The sequence below is a fragment of the Panthera onca genome, chromosome C1, assembly GCF_046562875.1.
Source record: "Panthera onca isolate mPanOnc1 chromosome C1, mPanOnc1 haplotype 2, whole genome shotgun sequence".
Taxonomy (NCBI): Eukaryota; Metazoa; Chordata; class Mammalia; order Carnivora; family Felidae; genus Panthera; species Panthera onca.
In genome coordinates, this window is record NC_138346.1 from 199,974,469 (window position 1) to 199,993,134 (window position 18,666).

Genomic DNA, 18,666 nt, shown 5'->3' on the forward strand with positions numbered 1-18,666 from the left:
CCCTGGAGATAGAGAGCTCTAATCCCAAGGTCAGTGATACCAAAGTTAAGTGTATGCCCATCCTGCCTCATTTGTGAGGAAGCCTCAACATGATTATATGGATCCCTTCCAGGCAGAGCTCTTTGATCCTTATATCAGAGTCTCTAGAGTCCGGTCCAGCCAACCATACATTATCTTTGATACATCTCAGCTCAACAGTTGAAAACCATTCACTATTTTAATCCACCTTCCTGCCTTGACCACTAGTAGAGCAAAGGATTTTCAAAACAATCTAATTTCAAAGATCCGCCAAGTAGCACCAAAGTGAAACCACTGAATAAGCATAATAACCACTGAACCATCTTTCTAATGTTCACCATGCATTATAGGAAAGAAACACGGAAGGAGGTCTGGACAACAGGAATCATCTAGGAGAAAACAGATCTATTTCTAAAGCATGGAAGTGTACCCAAGATTAGCATACTTTACAGGGACAACAATGCTCATGAGAATTGAAATTAGGAAACACAAAAGAGAAATAAGGGGAAAGTGTTACTAAAAAACACAGTGGGTTTTCAGGTGGTTTCCTACCCCCTACCATCGGCCGAAGTGGGTGTCTGCACCACACTTGTCTGCTGTCCTGGCACCGGAGCTCTTGCACTGCTGATAAGAAGATCAAATTTGGTGCTTCTGCAGGTATTGGAGCAAACCTTGTCATGTTGGTAAAAATCAATCTGTCCGGAGTCCATCATTTTCCTGTGCAAAGGGAGACAAGAAGTATCAGTTCAGCCTGCACTTCATCTAGATGGAACTAGGCCTCTGGGACAAAGAGGGACAAAGTTGCTGAGTCTACTCTATAGATTAGCATTAAGTCATTAGGTTGCAAAAATTCTAATTGGGATTATAATTTTCATTGGTCCCACCCACATTCCTAGTCTGCTCATTATGAGTATTCTCTCATTTCCCATTATCACCAAGCTTTAGGTCCACACTCCTGACAACAGCCGAGTTTCCCCATAGAATCTCATTGAAACCAAACCCAAAAGGGAAAAGACTAGTTCATATCCCAGCACAACTGAGAAATGCTACAGGGGAATAAGAATTTTGTGATGAGATTCTGATGTATTAGTATTCCTAGACCAGCAAGATCTGTTGCTACTTTTGGAGACATAAAACTTCAGCGATTACTTTCCTTAAAAAAAAAGGTAGCAACTCTCCTATAAACACACAGCAAAGATGGATAGCAACTCTCCTATAAATACAGAGCAAAGTTGATTATACTAAACCCTACTATAAATTGCCCTTATAACTGGATTCACAAGAGATTGTTATTATAGGCTATGAACAAACCCATGGGGTATTTTAATTATAGTATACTCTATGTTATAACATGACTTGGCTTTCACTAAAGATCTTTCAAGCATTCTAATTCCTTTTTACATTTGGGGAAAGTTGGCATGTGCTTGTTTTTTTGGGCAAAAAAGAACTGGCCAAGAACAACAAAAATAAAAGTTAAAAGTATTCCTTCCCAATTTCCTTCAACCACTGATTTCTGCATACAAATCATCTGTAATGAAAATTTTTTTAATGTGTCTCTATTAAAATAATATTTGAAGAAAAAATTAACATTTTCTGTGGAAAATACAGAAAACTATAAAGAAAACAACTGCCATTTAAAGAATCCGACAACACAGAGATAACTAACATTTTGGCATATTTTCTTCTACTAAAGTTTACATACATAGGTGTCTAGGTTTTTTTGTTTTTGTTTTTATTGAGAGAGAGAGTAAGCATGCATGTGAGCAGGGAAAGGGTAGAGAGGGAGAGAGAGAACCTCAAGCAGTCTCCACACTGTCAGCAGGGAGCCCCACCTGGGGCTTGATCCCATGAACTGAGATCATGACCTGAGCCGAAATCAAGAGTCAGACGTTTGACCGACTGAGCGTCCCCATACGTGTGTTTTTTAACACAACTAAAATCACATTAATTGTGATTAAACACACATATGTGTCATCACATTGTTTAATCAATTGCGTGTGTGTGTAGACACACACATACACACACACACACTTTTTTAAGTAATCTCTACACCCAGGGTGGGGCTTGAACTCACAACCCTGAGATCAAGAGTCACAGGTTCCACTGACTGAGCCAGCCAGGTGCCCCCAATGCTATGTTTTGTTTTCTTTCTTTCATTACATCATAAGCAGTTTTCCATGTAAAAACTCTTCAGAAATATTTTATTTTATTTTTTTTTAATTTTTTTTTTAATATTTATTTATTTTTGAGACAGAGAGAGACAGAGCATGAATGGGGGAGGGGCAGAGAGAGAGGGAGACACAGAATCGGAAGCAGGCTCCAGGCTCTAAGCCATCAGCCCAGAGCCCGACGCGGGGCTCGAACTCACGAACCGCGAGATCGTGACCTGAGCCGAAGTCGGACGCTCAACCGACTGAGCCACCCAGGCGCCCCATCTTCAGAAATATTTTAATGACCCAGGGGCACCTGGGTCAGTGGAGCATGCAACTCTTGATCTTGGGGGTTGTGAGTTGGAGCCCCAGGTTGGGTGAGGAGATTACTTAAAAGTAAAATCTTAATTAAGAGGTGCCTAGGGGGCGCCTGGGTGGCTCAGTCGGTTAAACATCTGACTTTGGCTCAGGTCATGATCTCACAGTTTGTGGGTTCAAGCCCCATGTCAGGCTGTGTTGACAGCTTGGAGCCTGGAGCCTGCTTTGGAGTCTGTGTCTTCCTCTCTCTCTCTGCTCCTCCCCCACTAATGCTCTCTCTCTCTGTCTCAAAAATAAATAAATATTAAAAAAAAAAAAAAAAATTAAGAGGTGCCTGGGTGGCTCAGTTGGTTGAGTGGCAGACTCTTGATTTTGGCTCCTGGGGATGGAGCCCCACACTGGGTTCTGCACTGAGTGCAGAGCCTACTTGGGATTCTCTCTACCTCTGCCCCTTCCCCCACCCCCACTTGCTCACTCGCTCTCCAAAAAAAAAAAAAAAAAATTAGGGGCACCTGGGTGGCTCAGTCGGTTAAGCGTCCAACTTTGGCTCAGGTCATGATCTCACAGTTCATGAGTTCAAGCCGCACATCAGGCTCTGTGCTGACAGCTCAGAACCTAGAGCTTGCTTTGGATTCTGTGTCTCCCTCTCTCTCTGCCCCTCCCCTGCTTGAACTCTGTCTCTCTCTCAAAAATAAACGTTAAAAAAATTTTTTTAATTAAATTTAAAAATAAATAAAATTTTGGGGCACCTGGATGGCTCAGTTGGTTAAGTGCCTGACTTCAGCTCAGGCCATGATTTCATGCTTCGTGAGTTCAAGTCCCACATTGGGCTCTACACCGACAGTGCAAAGCCTGCTTGGGATTCTCTTTCTCCCTTTCCCTCTGCCCCTCCCCCACTCACTCTCTCAAAATAAATAATAAACTTAAAAATAAATAAATAAAGTAAAATCTTTTAAAAAATGACCTCAGGGTGCCTGGGTGGCTCAGTTGGTTAAGCGACTGACTTCGGCTCAAGTCATGATCTCGCAGTTCATGGGTTCGAGCCCTGCATCGGGCTCTGTGCTGACAAATCAGAGCCTGGAACCTGCTTCAGATTCTGCGTCTCCCTCTCTCTCTCTCTCTCTGCCCCTCCCCCACTCGTGTTCTCAGAAATGAACATTAAAAAAATTTTTTTTTAATTACCTCATTTTTTAATGACATCATAATATCTCATAGTATATACTCATATATATTTAGATGAGCCACAAGTTTACTTTAGATATACCTTGAATATATATTAAAGCAGACTATAACTTTCAACATAATAAATAACGTTGCAATGAACATTTTTTTTAAATATTTTTGACCTTTATTTATTTTTAGTGACAGAGAGAGACAGAGCATGAGCAGGAGAGGGGCAGACAGAAGGAGACACAGAATCCAAAGCAGGCTCCAGGCTCTGAGCTGTCAGCACAGAGCCTGATGCAGGGCTCGAACGCACAAAGTGTGAGATATGACCTGAGCTGAAGTCGGATGCTCAACCAACTGAGTCACCCATGGGCCCCTGCAATGAACATTTTTACGCCTGAATCTCTACAAGCACTATAGATTTTTCTTAGGACAGATTCCTTAAAAAGAATTAAAGACAGGGGCACCTGGATGGCTCAGTCAGTTGAGTGGCGCCTGGACAGCTCAGTCAGTTGAGTGACCAACTTCAGCTCAGGTCATGATCTCATGGTTCATGAGTTCAAGCTCCGCATTGGGCTCTCTGCTTGTCAGCATAGAGCCCACCCCACTTTGCTTTGGATCCTCTGTCTGTCACACTATCTGCCCCTCCTCCACTCAAGCTCTCTCTCTCAAAAATAAATAAACATTAATTTAAAAAAAAATTAAAGGGGCGCCTGGGTGGCGCAGTCGGTTAAGCGTCCGACTTCAGCCAGGTCACGATCTCGCGGTCCGTGAGTTCGAGCCCCGCGTCGGGCTCTGGGCTGATGGCTCGGAGCCTGGAGCCTGTTTCCGATTCTGTGTCTCCCTCTCTCTCTGCCCCTCCCCCGTTCATGCTCTGTGTCTCTCTGTCCCAAAAATAAATAAAAAACGTTGAAAAAAAAATTAAAAAAAAAAAAAATAAAAAAAAATTAAAGATAAAGAGTAAGATGTTCTCAAAGCTGTTGATACATGTTCTGTGGGGCACTTTCCATTCTTGACCACAATTTAAAATTTCCTATCAGTAAGTGAGTGCTCAAGAATTACCAAATAATGTTAATCTTCACGGGGGGTGGGGGGATTGCAATAATAAATTTGCTGTATAAAGAGATGGGGGTGATGGTATTACACATCCTTTTTTTGTTTTTTACTTTTTTTTAAATGTTTACTTATTAATTTTGAGAGAGAGGGAGGAGAGACAGAGAGAGCACCCACACGGGGGAGGGGCAGAGAGTAAAGGAGAGAATCCCAAGCAGGCTCCATGCTGTCAGCACAGAGCCCAACAAGGGGCTCAAACTCATGAACTGTGAGATCATGACCTGAGCCGAGATCAAGAGTCCAATGCTTAACTGACTGAGCCACCCAGGTGCTCCTAATTTTATTTTCATGTTTATTTATTTATTTTGAAAGAGAAAAAGAACCTGAATGGGGGCGAGGTAGAGAGAGATAGAGAGAGATTTCAGAAATCTCAAGCAGACTCTGTGCTGTCAGCACAGAGCCCAATGTGGGGCTTGAGCTCACCAACCATGAGATCCTGATCTGAGCTCAAATCAAGAGTCAGACACTCAAGTGACTCAGCTACACAGGTGCCCCATTTTTTAAAAATAAGGCTTCATGCCCAGCATGGAGCCCAACATGGGGAGTGAACTCACACACTAAGATCAAGACCTGAGCAGAGATCAAGAATCGGACGCTTAACTGACTGGGCCACCCCGGCATCTCAAGGGCATTACACAGTCTGAAGTTTATTTCTGTGGTTCAATGATGGCAAAGATTGCATTCACTAAGCATGACTGTTACTTATCAAAAGCACCCTCCATTTTACCATATTATCCCAGAACTTGTCAGCCTACACTTTTCCATGGTCATCATGCTTCCTCAGCACCAGGCTTAGCTCTGCCTGCCCTTGGTGATCTCAAGTAGGACTGTCATCTACTCCCAAACTTCTCTGTCCAGAAAGGATCCTAACATCCTGACATTAGAAAAAATTTGCCTTAAATGCTGGGAAGAATTAATTTAATTCAATCTTCCTTTTCTTACAGGGATTTTAAGAACAAGCTGGGGTGCCTGGGTGGCTTAGTCGATTGAGCATCCAACTGTTGGTTTCAGTTCAGGTCATTATCTCATGGTTCATGGGTTCAAGCCCCATATCAGGCTTTGTGCTGACAGTGCGGAACCTGCTTAGGATTCTCTCTCTCTCTCTCTCTCTTTTGCTCTCTGCCCCTCCCCTGCTTGTACTCTCTCTGTTTCAAAATACATAAATAAACTTAAAAAAAAATGAAGAACAAACTGATGAAAGTCAATACATGGGTTGCTCAAGCCAATTCTTCAGAGAAATAAAAATTTCAAACTGAAGAGAAAATATGGAATTATCTATATTCTACCATGATTAAGTGCCCCAAAGTCAGTTGAAAGGTATGTGCTTATTTTTTTAAATTTTTTAATTTTTTAAAGTAATCTAGTAAATTAAAAAAACAAACAAACAAACAAAAAGTAATCTCTGTACTCAATGTGAAGCTCTGAGATCAAGAGGTGCACACTCTTCTGACTGAGCCTGCCAGGCACCCTGGTGTGTGCTTGTTAAAAGCTCACCTGAGCATGATTCCACCCAGACGAATGGCTCTCTTCCAGTCCTTTAGGGTAGACTTGCCAGCCAGATGAACAAAATGCTTGGGGCTGATCAACTGATCATTGAACTAAAGGAAAAGGAAAAAATCCAAAATAAATCAAGGTCAACTGACGCAGGCCAAGAGGGAAAGAAAGGTAACTACTTGTTACATACGAAAAGTGCCCAGATGGCATCTTAAGTCATAGCCTTGTATCTTCCAGCCTTCTGCCCTGTTGTGCCAGAGAAGATGACCCTTCCCTGGGCATAGTGCCCTGTCTTGGTACAAAGCTACAGAAGACACGAGGATGATCAGAGATTAATATACTGATTAACATCTGAAATCCATTTATGCCCTAAATCAGGTACTTGGGTTCAATGTTGCAAAGGCTGTTTAAATAAACTGAAATAACCTACCTAGCCCTAATGACAAGATTCAAGATATGGTGGAAAGACTAGCATAGAAACCATTATCACTGCAGAGCTTCAAAATTCTGCAATCCTTCATGATTCTAGGATGATACCAAAGGTGGTGGGTGACTACTATCTATGGGTACCGTCGTGACTACCACTGGGGACAGAATAAGCAATTATTTCCACATTGTGCTCTCCTGAAAATTTATTTTTATCAGTGATAAATTTCAATAACCTCTACCATAATGCACCCTTGTGTAAGGCATTTTACACATATTATCTCATTTCATGTGCTAGCAACCTTATAATATGTGTGTGTGTTGTGCGTATGATTATTCGTATTTTAACATACGAGCCTCTGAAATATTAAATAACTTATTCAAGGTCATCTAGCTAGTCAGTCATAGAGATGGGACTTCATTCATTTATTCATTCATTCAACAAATATTTATTGATAAATATACCAAACATCATTCTAGGTGCTGGGGATACACTGATAAACAAGACAAACGAGTTCTCAGCTCTTATAGATCTTGTATTCTGCATGGAACTTGAATCCAAGTCAATTTCCCTCCAAAGTCCTTAATTTTTTCTACCGTGACAGCACGGGACTACAGCCACAAAACTGAAAACACTGATACGGTAGACGAGAGAGAAGAGGTACTGAAACTATACTCTTTGAAAACAAGGGGCCCCAAAACAGGCCCCAGCAAGGAGAAAAGACAATTACCTTGACACATTTCACATTTATTCCTGGACATACAAACTTCTTCCAGAGGAGAATGGCTTTGCTCTCCCCACAAGTTATGGGGTAAGCAATTTCCATATCCTCATTTGCTTCTATAGTGCTTGCATCTGAAAACGGAAAAAAAATATCAATTATTTATTGAACACTTTTCCCCCAAAAGCTTAATTCAAAATCTCTAGTTTCCTGGTTCCTCTAAGGAGCTAACAGTTCACATTGGCTGGTATTGTTTAGGAATCTTCTGCAAGAAGTTTGGCATACCAGCTTTCTTACCAAGCTCACACTATGTGTCAGACACTGTCCTATGTGCTTCTACATGCTTAATCTTATTTAGTTCTTACAACAATCCTGTGAGGCAGTGATTGTTTCCTATGTAGGCATGTGGGACTTGGAAAGGTGAAGTGACCTTCCCAAGGACACACAGCTAAGAAGTGAGAAAACAGGATTTAAAATCTGGTTTGCCTAATTTCAAAGTTTGTTTGTTTTTTCAGTTTCTTTCCACTGATTGCCTTCCAATCAACACCTGATAAGTCCCCATCAGCAACTTCTCTAATGACAGGATCAACCTTGAGGCTCCAATTTCTTTGTGGAATTTTTGTAGATAAAAAAATGTTTTCAGCACCCTAGCAAATTGATGTTAAACAATCAACTGACAGCCCTAGCATCTTAGTGGTATCTCTAGATGCGCCATCAAATCGATGGCTGCGGCATTGGTGGGGCATACTGGGTATGGGAGGGGGGACATAAGGCATAAAAGGCAACAAATTTCAACCACGGAAGCTAGGGTCAAAGGCGAGAAAGTAACAAAAGACTTACCAATCCCTTCTTCAATTTTGTGAATCGTGTGAGTTTCTACTGCCACGACTGCTGTGTTGTTCTCGGACCCAGGTTCATAAATCCTGTTGTAAAAGTGTCCATCGATAAACAAACTACATAAATCATGAAAAAATTAATATTCACAGCATGGAGTTAAGAAATTTCTTATAATCTATCTCAAAAGGAATAAAATAAATACGCTTTACAACACTATGTTAGTGCTTTGACTAGTTCCCCACTGTATTTACATTCCAAGCTGCCGAGGACAGCTTAGCAGCCACTACCATGCACAAGAATCAACAACTTTCCTCACCTCAAAGCCAAGTTCCTCTTGCTACTGTCCTTACATCAGACTTTTCCCTTCCTAAATTTAAACACTTCTGACATAAAATGTTGCTTCAATTATAAGACTAAGTCATATTATAGAATTATCCTAGCAAGATTAAAAAGTAATACTGTTGGACAGTTCAAGACAGGAAGAACCCATTGACCTACTCAAGTTGATGTCCTTTGTTGGAATCTAGACACTTCAGTCTTTTTTAGCACTTCTGCATTTTTCAAAGACTCATAACCAAACTATTGACATGAGCAGAGCCTAGTTAAAAACTATGCCCAAAGTAACTAGCATTAATTAGAGATACCACCTCAGGGAAAGTCTCTAAATGTCTCTACCTTCTAAGAAATGTGCTCAAATAACCTAATAAAATACACTGATGACCTCTGTTTAATTTTTATAATAAACTTAATGCATTAACTATTGCATCTTGTTTGAAAGCACTGCCTGAATAATACCCCTTGTATCAGTGATCACCCACCCCCATGGTGACACCTTTAGCACAGACCTCTCCTCTAAATTTCACACCAGGATATAATTAACTGCTAAATGAATAAATACATTTGGATGTACCACAGGACTTTGTGGAATTCATTATGTCTAAAATAACCAAGTTCTCTTTCCTCTCCCAAACCACTCTTCTATTCTCTATCTTTCTTAATGGCACCTCCTAGCATTCTATAGCCTAAGACAGAAGCCTGGGAATTTCATCAGATTTCTCCCTCCTCCTCCTCCTCACCTCCCACATACTCAGCCACCAAATCCTACCAGATGTATCTCCTTAACACCAGCCAGCTTCCCTGTCTCTTTTTCCACTTCTACTGCCTTAATTTAGGCTGCATCATCTCTAGTCTGAACTAGTCTCCTTGCATCCACCTGATCTTCTATATTCCTACCAGAGTGATCACAGAAATCCCTTCGGAAAACCCTTCAAGAACCCTCTACTTGCTATTATAATAAAGCCCCAAATCCTTAATAGGATATTTAAGTTGCTCTAAGATCTGGCCCCTGGTTTCAGCTCTCCCTAAACCTCACCTTATAATCCAAGCCCCACTCATACCAAATTATTTGTGGTTTTCAGAACTGTCATGTTCTTTTATACCTTCTATCTTTGTTCTTATTTCCTGCTTTCCCCAGAACATGCTTCCCAATCTATTTGTGTATTTGTGGGGTTTTTAAAAAGATTTTATTTATTTATTTATTATTTTAATTTTTATTTATTGTGAGAGATAAGGAGAGCACACATGAGTGGGGAAAGGGGTAGAGAAAATCCCAAGTAGGCTACATGCTGTCACCACAGAGCCGACACAGGGCTCGATCCTGTGAGCTGTGAGATCATGACTTGAGCCGAAATCAAGAGTCAGAAGCTCAACTGACTGAGCCACCTAGGTGCCCCAAGATTTTATTTTTAAGTAATCTCTACACCCAACATGGGGCTTGAACTTACAACCCTAAGATCAAGAATTGCATGTTCTACTCACTGAGCCTGCAAGGTGCCCATCTATTTGCTTTGTAGTCAGTAGCCTCTATGATGCTTTTCCTTCCATATCAGTCCCTCCAGTATAATCACCTACTTCCTTCTTTTGACCCAACTGTACTTTACTCCTTTGTTACAACACATATAACACTTCATATTATATGTTTGTTTACCTGTCTGCCTTCCCTTGGGCATGGTCTAAGAGGTCCCTGAGAGCAGAGATTATGTCTTATTTACTTATTCAATTTTGTATGTCTACTGTGTCAAATACTAACTGGAACACGACAAAGCACCCAATAAGTGGTTGGTTGGTGAATGAGGATTATGATAAACATGAATAATCACTGCTTCAAATAAGTTCAGTAAACACACTCTAAATTGACCAATATGTGCAAAAATCCTTTTTTTTTTTTCCTTAGGGTGAAATTCTTGGGGTGCCTGAGTAGCTCAGTCAGTTAAGTGGCTGACTCTTGATTTCGGCTCAGGTCATGATTTCATGGTTCATGATTTGGACACCCACATCAGGCTCTGCACTGATGGCATGGAGCCTGCTTGGGATTGTCACTCTCTCCCTCTCTCTGCCTCTTCCCTGCCATGCTCTCTCTCTCTCCCTCAAAATAAATAAACTTAAAAAAAAAAAAAAAGAAATTCTTATTTATACATAATTTCAACAACCAGTGAATTGCACTTGTAGTGGGAAGTAGGGGCACAGTCTATATTTTTATGAGTAAACAAGGTTTTATCGAGAAAAAATTTCTAGGGCACCTGAGTGGCTCAGTTGGTTAAATGTCTAACTCTTGATTTTGGCTCAGGTCATGATCTCACAGTGTGTGAGACTGAGCCCCACATCAGCCTTTGTGCTGACAGCATGGAGCCTGCTTGGGATTCTCTCTCTCTCTCTCTCTCTCTCTCTCTCTCTTTCTGTCCCTCCCCATCTTGCTCGCATGCATACACACTCTCTCTCTCAAAATAAACTTTAAAAAAAAAAAGAAAAAGAAAAAATTTCCTAAAGCAACTCAGAATAGTAATGGATTTAGCTTAATTCTCTATATCTACTACAACTATAGTAAAAAATCATAAAATATGTTGAAATGTTAAAGGACTGTAAGATAGTGACATGCCTTGTGAATCACCAAAGGGAGGTAAAATTATGTTTACTAGAGATTTAAAATAAGTCTGCATCATTGTATTCTAATTCTCTGAAAACCCACATATAGTTAAGTTCTTTTTTTTTTTTTAATTTTTTAAATGTTTATTTATTTTTGAGAGACAGAGACAGAGCACAGGCGGGGGAGGGGCAGAGAGAGAGAGAGGGAGACACAGAATCCAAAGCAGGCTCCAGGCTCCGAGCTGTAAGCACAGAGCACAATGCGGAACTCGAATCCACAAACTGTGAAATCACGACCTGTGCCAAAGTCAGATGCTTAACCAATTGAGCCATGCAGGCGCCCCTATAGTTAAGTTCTTTTTATCCAGAATGTTAAGGGAAGAAATTCTGATTAACTGAACGTTAGATTAAGATTATTACATAAACTAAGTGGTACCTTACTGATTTGAAAGAGCTTATAATATAGGCTTTAAACTTTCTGCTAGAGAGGGAGAGAGGGATCTGAGCATGAAAGGGAAAGTAGGGCCAATACTCTTCAAACTGAACTATTCCAATACATTTGGATTGAATGTCCTCTACAGGAGAAAAAAAAAGCTAGTCAGGACGCTCAGTAAATTTACCTAGTACACTAAAATCACCAGTCCCTGGTGATGTTAAAAACTATTATGAATCCATACAAAACAGATGAACATAAGGGAAGGGAAGCAAAAATAATATAAAAACAGGGAGGGGGACAAAACATAAAAGAGTCTTAAATATGGAGAATAAACTGAGGGTTACTGGAGGGGTTGTGGGAGGGGGGATGGGCTAAATGGGTAAGGGGCACTAAGGACTCTACTCCTGAAATCATTGTTGCACTATATGCTAACTTGGATGTAAATTAAAAAATTAAATTAAATTAAAAAAAAAAAACTATTATGAATCCAAAATGAATTGGACAGCCAAGAACAATGAAGGAATCATAGTACCTTCACTCCCCTTGATAACTTTTTTTTTTAAACTAAGCTCTATGCCCAACGTGGGGCTTGAACTCACAACCCTGAGACCAAGAACTATGTGCTCTACCAACTGTGCCAGCCAGGTACCCCCTGCTCCCACAACTTTTTGAGTGTAAGAAATTATATTTGAAAAAGTTAATAGCCATTTTATTTTTTTTAGAGAAAGCACATGCTGAACAAATCCTCTATGCTGAAAATCTCCTAGGATTAAAAGCCTTCTAGATACCTTAGTATCTATATTAAAAAAATAATAATAGAGTTAAATATGGACATATTTTAAAGCCAATCTAGTGTTATTATGAAAGTGTCATAAAAAAAAGTGTCATCTTATTCAGTATGTCAGATTCTATGTATTTATATCAAGAGAACATTACCAGACACTCTACTTTTGCTTGATAATGTATTCCTGGAAACATGTATATACTGCATACTTGAAAAAGTATAAAATATCATATATGTAAAAGTTAAAAAAGACATACAAGAGGAGTTCTATATACTGAAATCTAAAAATATTTATAGAGGGGTGCCTGGGTGGCTCAGTCAATTAGGTAACCAATTTTGGCTCAGGTCATGATCTTGCAGTTCGAAAGTTCGAGCCCTGTATTGGGCTCTGTACTGACAGCTCAGAGCCTGTCTGAGATTCTGTGTCTCCCTCTCTCTCTACCCTTCCCCAGCTTGCGCTCTGCCTCTCTCTCTCAAAAATAAACAGTAAAAAACATTTATAGAAAATCTCTATTTTTTGCCTTTTGAATATCTTTTCCAATTTATTCCCAGCAATTCATACATGTTCTTTGATCGTTTCTTTCCCTCATGGTTGAATCTGTAGCCAATCAGGTTATGTGTGACTGAGGCTAAAGACCTCATGATCTCTATCTTTGTCTCAACAGTATTAAATTGATGAGGCTTATACCTTTTTTTTGGGTGGGGAGTATAGCTGACATATAGTATTACACTAGTTTCACTGTGTACAACAAAATGGATTCGACAAATTTATACATTATGCTGCCTGCCACAAATGTACCTACCATCTGTCCGTATACATCCCTGTTACAATTATCACTGACTATATTCCTTAATGCGGTCCCTTTTATAATGTGACTTATTCATTCCCTAGTGGAAACCTCTATTTCACACCTGCACTTCTTATCACTAGTATCAACATTTCTGTTCTCTGCTAAAATGCAACAAAATATCCAAATAATTAAAAAACACAGGGCCCCTGGCTGACTCAATCAGTAGAACCTAGGACTCTCAATCTTGGGGTTGTGAGTTCAAGCCCCACATTGGGCTCAGAGATTACTTAAAAATAAATTAATTTTAAAAAATATAACTAGAGAAATCAATTAAACATTGATTGGCAGGCATCTCAAAATGCAGAACCTGAAAATGTAGCACTAGCTTATATGGTAAATTCAGTGTAAACAGTAGGTTGGGGGGTGGGGGGGCGCGCCTGGGTGGCTCAGTCGGTTGAGTATCCGACCAACTTCAGCTCAGTTCATGATCTCGCAGCTTCTGAGTTCGAGCCCCGCGTCAGGCTCTGTGTTGACAGCTCGGAGCCTGGAGCCTGCTTCAGATTCTGTGCCTCCCTCTCTCTCTGCCCCAACCCACTCGCATTCTGTCTCTGTCTGTCTCAAAAAAAAATAAACATTTTTAAAAAATTAAAACAAAACAAAACAAAAAAAAACCCAGTAGGTTGGGGAGTCCATATGTAGTACAAAGATGTCTAATCAGGCAACGAGAATTTTCCCGAAAAGACAATGCCATTTGGAAAATTAAAAAAGACATATACACACACAAAATAAGTGGAACTAATCTTCAAAATAATTAAGTCTCTAAGTAGCTGAGAAGCATTTTCTGTCTCCAGAAGGGATAGGAAAGCGACAACTGGAGCACTTTAGAAAAGATAGAAGAAACAATGATTCCAGGAGAAAATAAAGCTGCCATGCACAAAAGAATCTTCCTCATGTTACCATTCCTCAAAGGGTAACAGCTACAAGTATGTGTGTGTATGTAACAAATGAAATCCCAAACAAGTGATTTGGAATAAGTATGCATAATCTTTTGGTGCCACTTAATTGATTAAAATTTTTAATCACTTTATCCATTATATGTCAATACTTATTATTATTATTTAAAGATTTTATTTTTTTAAGTAAGCTCTACTCCCAAAGCGGGGCTTGGACTCACAACCCTGACATAAAGAGTCACATGCTCCACTTACTAAGCCAGCCAGGTGCCCCTGTCAGTAATTATTTATATCAACTTTCCCTTACAGATCTTAGAATATTTCCTTCAATATTCAGAAATGTCAGCAAACTATGGATATATATATATATATTTTTTTTTTTTTTTAAATGTTTATTTTTGAAAGAGAGAGAGAGAGGGAAAGAGAGAGAGTGCATGCTAGTGGGGGAGGGGCAGAGAGAGAGGGAAACAGAGGATTCAAAGCAGGCTGTTTGCTGACAGCAGAAAGCCCAATGCAGGACTAGAACTCATGAACCTCAAGACTATGACCTGAGCCTAAGCCAGACGCTTAACTGACTGGGTCACCCAGGCACCTGATGAAATTTCTTACACTAAAAAGTTTTTTATGTTACCAAGAGAGAGGTTAACTATCTTTCTCCAGAAGTATTTAAGACAAGGTACATTACTTAGTAGATTGGGATTGGATTATGTGTTTGCCCAAGAACATTTCTTTTTCTTTTTGTAAGTAATCTCTACACCCAACATTGGGCTTGAACTCAAGACCCTGAGATCAAGAGTGGCACACGCCACTGACTGAGCTGGCTAGGCACCCCAAGAACATTTCTAATCCTATGAAGAATGTTTTATACATTCCTCAAGATAAAATAACTCTCTCTCCCTTCTCTCTGTAGATCTAATTCTTATTTAACCTTCAAGACCATTTAAAAATCTTATCTCTTCTTTCAAATTCATAGTGATCCTCTGAATTCAAGCTACTTTCTAACCATGACACTCAGCACTTCTTAGATTTTGCCATGTAAGTGACCTCTTTATTTACATATATGTATTTTTGGTTTGTACAACTAGACTGCAAGCTCTATGATGGTGGGAACCATGTGCTATATTTCTTCCAACACTTTGTAATATATCGTATAATAGTAGGTGGTCGATAAGTATTATTTGATTAACTAAGCTTGATTAATCTGTCCATCCTTTAGGGTCCAGATCCCTTCTGGTAGGAAAAGTTTGCAGTTGCCTTGCCTAATCTCCTCTGACTCTAACTACACTGTCTTTCGGTAAACATGTATCAAGTCCCTATGCTAAACTGTGTGGATAAATAAGAAGAGGGAGCTATGTAACTTACCCTCAAAGAGCTTACAGTGGAGAAGAGGGAGAGAGACAAAGACACAGTTTACTGTTGTAATAAGTATTAAAATAACAAATAGAGCACACGATACATTATAAATACGTTCTGAAAGATTGATGCTAAATGTTCCATTGTGCTAAGCAACCATAAAGTTAAAATTTCCCCACTCTTTAAACCTCCCAAATTTTTCAGACTACCCAAATCTTTGGTTACTTACCCTTGCTGCACAGGCTGTAACTGCAAGATCACTTGGGTTTTAGTGTCTTCAGGGTTCTCCCCTTCATTTCCTTCAGTGGGAACCACAACCACATCCCCCACTGGAACACTTACTTCTGCATTAGCCATCTTTCACATGAAGTCAGATAGCTGGGCTGTTGTCAGAAACAAGAAGCATCAGTGACTGTCTGGTTTTGAAAAGATAGCAACCCTAGGAAAGGAACATCAGGATAATTAAGACTACCCATTCTAAGATCACGGTCCTCTGAAAAGGATGGGAACTGTGAGAAGGGGCTGACAGGCTCTGATCTTTCCAGACATACTTTCGTACTCACTTACTGATTTAGGTTTTCTTAGTATATGTGATTCACCCAGTGCTGTGCTGGAGCCTGCTCCTGAGAACCAATTGTGCACATCTCTTCCCAAATCTGAGTTTAGTGACAGCAAGTTGGTAGCTTGAAATCAGTGATGCTGGGAGTACATACACCACAGAAATTGGCAAGCACTACAAATCAGGGTTTGTTTTTTTTTTTTTTTTTCTGGAGAATTGATTTATAGCACACCACTAGTTCCAACCCCATCAGTAAACTCCTAGAAAGTTAGAAATCACCTTTTCTTTGCAACCAGCCATTGTGCTTCACCAAGCACTCTGTACTTTGTGAGCACTTCATAAGTATCTGCTAACTGAAACTGTACAGGAAGAAAAATGACTTGCATTGTGTGGTTGTTTAATAAATACTGAATCCAACTGTATGACCTCTAGAAGTTTCTTACTACCTCTTTGCCTCATACTGAATGACGAGATGATCTTGCTTGACATCTCCCTTGCAGACTTGTTGGGGAAACCAGTGTCCAACACCATGTGCTCCTCAACTCTAACATAACTCAAAGCATCATCCCAATTTTTTTTAAGTTTATTTATTTTTGAGATAGAGAAAGTAGGGGAGGGGCAGAGAGGAAGAGAGAAAGAATCTTAAACAGGCTCCTCAATGTCAGCACGATGTGGAGCTCAATCTCACAAACTGTGAGATCATGACCTGTGCAGACCATGACCTGAGCCAAAAATCAAGGGACAGCCGCTTAACCGACCGAGCCACCCAGGCGTCCCAGCATCATCCCAATTTTAATGAAAACTCAGAGGGCCCCAGAATATTCTGCAGTAGTTAGTCCTCACAGTTGCAAAGAAGGGAGTCACTAAAAAGAGTACAGGTAAGAGCACTGTGTTTACTTTCACGTGTAGGGACACGGTGGACACACATTTGAATATGTGACTGATAATCAGACAACTGAATCCACATCGTGGCTCATATTTGCCTATAATATGCATACTTAAGCACAGCAAGCAAAGTCTCCCTCATTTGGCCCCAAAATATTTTTCCCGTTTTATCTGCAACAGTAATTCCCTGAGAATCTGAAGTGCCAGCCAACCCAGCCTCTGCCCGTGCTCTGAACAGACAACATGTACCTTCAGGATTTTAGACCTTCGTTATTCCTTAAGCCCAAACTCTCTTCTCCCTCATCTCAGTCTCCCTTCAAGGCCCAGTTCAAAGCCCGCTCCTCCACAGAGGCCCTGCCAAGCCATTTTCTTTTCTACAGTCCCCCAACACTTCACATGTAGCTTTCCTCTAGTGGTTATCACACTGTGCTCTGTATTGTCGTTAATTGAACAGACCTCTATCTCCATAACTGCACTATACTCTCTATGAGGGCTGGTGCTGCTTCTCTAAACAGCTGGTCTCCACAGCCCTGATCATCATGGCACTGACATGTTGGTTCAATCAATTTTTGTTTGTATATAATCTAGTTAAAATTGCTCGTAGCAGACTTATGCTTCTGCCTTTTGTGATTCTCACATTCAAAAAATTCCTGAATTCTCTACCACCTGTACCCAAAAGCCTCTTATAATTTATCTTGTAAGCACCTTAAACTGAACTCACGTTCTCTCACAAACCTGCTCTTGTTTCCCTCCTCAGTAAATGGCACTATCCTCCACCCATTTTCTCAAGCCAGAAACTAAGGAGTTATTTTTCATTCTTCTCTTTATAAAATCTAATCAACTACCAAATCCTATCCATTCTATCATCTATTTCTCTTTTAACCATCCCCCATTCTCCATCTGTGCTGCCACCATATTCTGAGCCACACACTACCACTTGAATTTTTGCAGCTGCTTCGCATCAGTATCCTTATCTCTGATCTTGCTCTCCACTCTATGATCTACAGAGCAGACAAAGTGATCTTACTAAAGGCCACAAGCCATTTCCCCATTTCAGAATCCTTCAGAGGATTCCCTTTGCTATTAAAGTGCAAGCATCTTAACAGTGCTTATAGAATCCTCCAAATCTGTCCCATCTACGCTGCTAACCTCATTTCTCATAGTTCTTCCTCTCACATTGTGGTCTCCTGTCATTGAATTTTTTTTTTTTTTTAATGTTTATTTGTTTTTGAGAGAGAGAGACAGAGTGCAAGTGGGGGAGAGGAAGACACAGAATCCAAAGCATGCTCCAGGCTCTGAGCTGTTTGCTAGCACAGAGCCCGACGCGGGGCTCGAACCCATGAACTGCAAGATCATGACCTGAGCCGAAGTTGAACACTCAACTGACTGAGCAGATGCCCCCCCCCACACACACTTTTTTTTTCAATTTCTCAAACATGCCATATTTCCTCACCTGAGCCTTCACGCTTGTTTCCTCTACCTAGAATTCTCTTTCCCTTCCTTTTTGGCTAGTCACTGCTAAACTTTTATAACTTATTTAAAACATTACTTCCTGGGGCACCCGGCTGGCTCAGTTGCTAGAGCAAGAGACTCCGGATGTCAGAATCGTGAGTTCAAGCCCCACATTGAGTTTACTTTAAATAAATAAATAACTTCCTTAGGGAGGCCTGTGACTTCCTTGACTAGATGTGAGATTGTGTTCTTAGTACCTACAGCACCCCTGTCATAACCATCATCC

General features: G+C 40.3%; 1 protein-coding gene across 7 annotated transcripts in view; it reads right to left on the reverse strand.

The window, feature by feature from the left end:
• GMEB1 (glucocorticoid modulatory element binding protein 1) overlaps positions 1-18,666 on the reverse strand; it is a 40,134-nt gene that overhangs the window by 17,046 nt on the left and 4,422 nt on the right. For 6 of the 7 annotated variants that reach the window (XM_060624734.3, XM_078452150.2, XM_060624737.3 and 3 more), the window contains 5 exons: positions 15,714-15,867; positions 8,249-8,361; positions 7,418-7,542; positions 6,261-6,364; positions 578-735 (listed from right to left, as the gene is read on the reverse strand). In XM_060624734.3, coding sequence (XP_060480717.1) covers positions 578-735; positions 6,261-6,364; positions 7,418-7,542; positions 8,249-8,361; positions 15,714-15,841 — 628 coding nt within the window. In that variant the 5' untranslated portion in view covers positions 15,842-15,867. The remainder of the gene's footprint in view (positions 1-577; positions 736-6,260; positions 6,365-7,417; positions 7,543-8,248; positions 8,362-15,713; positions 15,868-18,666) is intronic. The other variant, XM_060624738.3, reaches the window with a different exon arrangement.